General features: G+C 35.3%; 2 protein-coding genes across 2 annotated transcripts; one reads left to right on the top strand and one right to left on the bottom strand.

Annotated features, from left to right (window-relative positions):
• LOC104735226 (cysteine proteinase inhibitor 1) lies at positions 40–637 on the top strand. Its single transcript, XM_010454973.2, has one exon. The coding sequence runs from the start codon at positions 195–197 to the stop codon at positions 384–386; it is 192 nt and encodes a 63-aa protein (XP_010453275.1). The 5' UTR covers positions 40–194; the 3' UTR covers positions 387–637.
• LOC104735227 (thylakoid membrane protein TERC, chloroplastic) lies at positions 1,039–4,030 on the bottom strand. The gene is made up of 14 exons (XM_010454974.2): positions 3,826–4,030; positions 3,646–3,726; positions 3,343–3,461; positions 3,183–3,259; positions 3,007–3,094; positions 2,855–2,935; positions 2,694–2,750; positions 2,513–2,594; positions 2,287–2,336; positions 2,078–2,134; positions 1,913–1,991; positions 1,738–1,796; positions 1,540–1,597; positions 1,039–1,437 (listed from the first exon to the last, which is right to left on the bottom strand). The coding sequence occupies exons 1-14, from the start codon at positions 3,986–3,988 to the stop codon at positions 1,340–1,342; spliced, it is 1,149 nt and encodes a 382-aa protein (XP_010453276.1). The 5' UTR covers positions 3,989–4,030; the 3' UTR covers positions 1,039–1,339.

The following is a 5,092-nucleotide window of genomic DNA, read 5'->3' as shown; positions in this document are numbered from 1 at the left end:
CCCCCCCCCCGATCTATGTGCGATCGCTGTTTTTTCTCCGTCCGATCTCTCTAGGTTGAATCGGCCATTATTCCTAATTGAAATCGTATCACGAATTTGTTATTTTTAGTTTTGAGAATTTTAGGGATCAGTTTCATGTGTGCGAATTTTGAGGAATCTGATAAGATTTAAACAATCATCTGATCTTATGTGTTATGCAGAACGTGACATTGGAGTACAAGAGACTCCTTGGTGCAAAGACACAGGTTGTGGCTGGAACAATGCACCATCTCACTGTAGAGGTGGCTGATGGTGAGACCAAGAAGGTCTATGAAGCCAAGGTTTTGGAGAAAGCCTGGGAGAATCTCAAGCAGTTGGAGAGTTTCAACCACCTTCACGATGTTTAAATCTCATTCCTGACCCCTTTCTGTGTGCTCTCAAACCACACGTGATAAGAGTTCCGGTTTTAACTTCTTTAAAAATAAGTGAATGTGAATCCAGTCTATGATGTGTTTGAACTGGTATCGTCTGTATCTCTCGACTTTCGTTTGTGTACTGCTATTACCAAACTCTCACTTTCTATCTATTTCCCTTGGTTCTACAAAACATCATGATATGATTATAAATCCCATGACTATCTCCATCAGATTACAATGAATCCAGTACATCTAATGGTATCAGAAATTTGATTTGAGATGTAAACTTCTGTAGATTTGAGATCACTGTCGTGTTTTGTAATAACATAAACATCACACATTTATAGAAAAATAGGGGATCAATCTACTTCACTGACTTCCTCTGGTTTTAGGCTGAAGTAAACACTACTAAATTAGGAATTACTCTGTTCACACCAGAACCACCACAAGTCTTCAACCATTTATCTCAGCCAAACGCCAATTTTAGTCTTTTAGAGAGTAGTTGAACATTCAAAGTATGCCTTGTATGATCTTCTGATGCCTAAAGAAGAGTATGATCTTTTTAGAGAAATGGGAAGACTATTCATAAGGAGTAATATACTATCTTGAATGAGAGCAACTACGACACATGGGATGACTTTTCTCAACTTTTCTCTAAGCAATCATGGGCCTCACCCATCAAGTTTTGTGTCATAACCGACTCAACACAACCCACATGTCTTCCAGACAAGTACATTAAAGAGGTTCAAAATATATCTTGTTCTGTCTGCAGCTTTTAACGACAAAACCACAAAAAACTAAAATACATTTTGCAAAGATGCAAAGCATGCTCTTTCTTTGTGTGTTTATATACAGTAACACATCAGCGAAGTGCTTTGATGAACACAATGCGAAATTATTCTTATGAAACTGTTTGATTGATTTCCTCTGGTATCTGTTCTTATTTAGCTGTCGCTGGATTTGTTTGTTAGGCTCAACAGTACTCCGGTGCTGAGAGAAAGTGCCACAACACCAAGTGATGCCTCGGTTGATACGTGGAAGCCTGCAAGGAGGAAAAAATGTTGAGAGACCTTAGGTTTTTTGGGTAGTTGTATGGTTTTGTTCAAGCAGAAAATGCGGATGAAGAGATGATAATATGTAATACCGAAGAATTCAAGGATCATCTTGAATCCTATAAAGCCAAGAACAACTGCTATTGATGGCTGGAAAAGGCAAAGAGAAGATTAGATACAAATCATACTACATAGTCCCTCTGTATGTAATGAGCATTACTGGCAGTCTTATGATGTATTTAATGCTTAGTTAGTTCGAGTATGAAACAAAGAAGCTGAATAATAGATACCTGCAAGTATTCCAGATCTTCCATTCCTTCGGAAATCAGTGTATAGAGAGACCTTAGTCCTATAGTAATTCAAACACCAGAGGTTAAAAATTTAAAATCTTCATCTTCAAAGCTCCGCGAGTATTTAAAAGAGACATGCAAGAAGTTAACAAGATCAAGTATAGGAAACAAATACCTAGAATTGCAAAGAGATTAGAGGTCAAGACAATAAAAGGATCCCTAGTGACTCCAAAAACAGCTGGTATCGAGTCAACCTTAGAGAATGAGCAACCAGTATCAGTGCTTTGATTCATTTTTAAAGATACAAAAACAGATTCACAAATTGGTTACAAGAAGATACCGCAAATGCTATGTCACTGAGCTCGATCACTGCTACTGTAAGTAGCAATGGTGTGGCCTGCCCAAAATATTTTTGAAATAAATTAGAACCCAGTCAAAAGACACAATGGTGAATATTTTGATCATGGAATCCACATGCAATAAGAATTAACAGTGAGTTGTACATAAACCTTGAATATATAGGAAATATTTATTTTGTCATATACTTACTTTCAAAATGCCATCCTGCTTGGTAAAAAACCGATTTCCATCGTAACTAGCTGCAAGCAGTTATAAACAAAAGAAAGGAGGAAAAGATCAGCTATGGTAGCATGCTAAAAAGTAATAGCACAGAAAAATTTGACGCCTAACTACTCATAATTAAGCCAAATAAACTTTGAAGGTGACAAACAAAAGCAACTAGGAGGAACACGAAGAAAGTGACCGGCCATATTACATGTGACAGGAATAAATCTCTGGCATGTCTTTACAATGAAGTTGTCGGATAGATCTGTATCATCTTCTTCACTTGCAAACAACTGCAATCAACATTGGGAGCAGAAAAAAAATAAACGACAGAACACCTCTATATTCCATATCAAGTATAGATATAAATGCTTAGATGAAGACAAAGGCACCTTGAAAGATGAATACAAGAGTACGGCAGCAAGCAGTAGGTTGACTGCTTCAAATTTCTGAAAGATTAGAGTCAAGAATTCAGAATTAAATAGCGGCAAAACGAAATAAAATGAACAAATAGATTCACTAACAAACATTTTGATCCAAAGATAAAAATCACCTGAAGAGTTGCTGTTCCTAGTATTATTAGCGCAAAGCGAAAGACAACTGCACCAGCTACACCGTAGGTAAGTACCCGATTCTATAGAAAGTGCCACTGAATCAGAATACTCTATAGTCAAGAGCTAAATACCTGTGCAGATAGTTTGGTACCTGATACATGAGTGGCACTTTGAAGTACTTGAAAACAAGAACAAAAACAAACAAGTTGTCCACTGACAAGCTTTGCTCCAGTAAATAGCTGCAATAGTTGAAAACAGTTAAGATATAAAATCCCTTTAGAGAGTCAAACGAACTTCTAATAAAATCATATATTAAGCTCTAAATACCCTGCGAAAAACTCTGACGCCTTGCCAACACCTTCCTTCAAACCAATTCCGATTCCAAATGCTACCGCAGTGCCTACCTATTGAGAGAAATGTCACATCATCAAGCTTCACTTTACATGTCAAAAAGTATGTTAATAGGAGATGCAAGAGGAATACTAACACACAAGGCAACAGTCTTGAAGGAAGTTTTATAAGTTTCTTCTTGTTGATAATCTTTCAAGCCTCCACTTGTAATCTCATCGCTTTTATGTGATAGAAGATCTCTGCTACTCTCCTTCTCTGTACTAACATGCCACAAACAAAATTATTGTCACAAGACAAAGCCTCTTCTTTTATATAAAATTGTGTCTTGCTAGCAAAATTAAGATCATAACATGAATTTTTGAAGATCACTAGAAACAATTTAAAGTGAATAAGAAAATGTAAAAAAAAAAAAAAAACTTTTTGGAGAAGAAGCATTCACCTGAAGAAGAAACATTATCTTCTTGATCGACATCTCTGGAGCAAGAAATAGGAGGAAGATGAGAGAGACGACGATTAGCAGCTGAAACAATCGTAACACAAAAGAGCATTAGCATGACCATCAGAGAGGTGATGAATCCAGTCCATTCACACAGAGATTGAAATATGCAAAGAAGAATACCTGAGACGAGAGATGGGGTTATAAGAAGAGAGAAACGAGACTGAGTCCAACCACGAGCTCTGAAATCCGGCGAACCAACCGGAATGGTAAGAAAGATTCGATCCGATTTCGCTGGAGCGAGGAGGACTCCATGGTGGTGGATAACTGAAGCTAAGCTCCTCATTTGCGTTTTGCTTCAAATCCTGAAAACTAAACTGCGCGAGTGACCACTATCATCAATCCCCAAAGACAAGTCAAACGTTGTCGTTTTGTTTTTTTAATACCCGGTCCGAATTAAAGCAAGGATTATCAAAGATTAGACCGGTGATAACCCCTCGTTCGGGTTGGTTATAGTACAATTGATTCCGGTTTAAGTTTTTTTCCGGTTATTTAAATTTCGATTTTTATGTAGTTATTTTCTTAATATTTATACGGTTTTAGATTGAATTAGGCCGTTCTGTAATCAAAATTAATCACAGCTCACCATTATTATCTTCCTTAAATGGTATTGACGATGATGATGACTCATTAGTAAAAAAAAAAAAAAAGACACCCATTAGTATAATTTAATTTGTCCAGAAGTCTCTGAATTACGACAATATGTTAGTCTTTGGAAGACTATTTTTTTAGATATTGAGGTTTCTTGAAAACCCACCACGTTCAACATGACTTTATTTTTAGGGCATTTAATTTTTTATGCTTTTTATGTAGTTTCGATTTTGTATTATGTATTTATTTTTGACTAAATAAACAGAAAAATCCCCAATTATTAATCGTTTTGTTGAATCTTGTACAAACGTTATTAGTTGTCTACAAAAGTAATCGAATTCCTAAACTACGATACTTCTGTCCGAGTCCTACCCATGTAGTAGATAATGAATAATCCACTAATGTTTTTTTCTAATGTAAAATCTTCTAATGTTTAATTATTCAGTTTTTTTTTTTTTTTTTGGTGACAACTGAAATCAAACAAAGACAACCAGAATATGATCGTGAAATTAGAAGAAAAAAAAAACAACTGAAACAAAAAAAAAATCTGTAAAAAAAGAAATCAATGGCTCAGATTTATTTTAAAATTTTTCATGGCAAGACTTTGGTTTGGTTTTTGCAACTCTTTTTCGGTTTGTTTGTTAGAAAAATCAAATAATAAAGTAAAAATTATAAAAAATAATTAGCTTTTTTTTTTTTTTTTGGTTGTTGTTAAACCAAACCCTAATTTTTCCAATAGGTGTTTTCGATTTGGGGATTCGAAACGCCGAGTTAATTCCTTTTTTTTTTTTTTTTTTTT

This window comes from Camelina sativa, chromosome 13, assembly GCF_000633955.1.
Source record: "Camelina sativa cultivar DH55 chromosome 13, Cs, whole genome shotgun sequence".
NCBI lineage: Eukaryota > Viridiplantae > Streptophyta > Magnoliopsida > Brassicales > Brassicaceae > Camelina > Camelina sativa.
The sequence above is the reverse complement of the archived record's forward strand: the minus strand, read 5'-3'. Positions and strand labels throughout refer to the sequence as shown.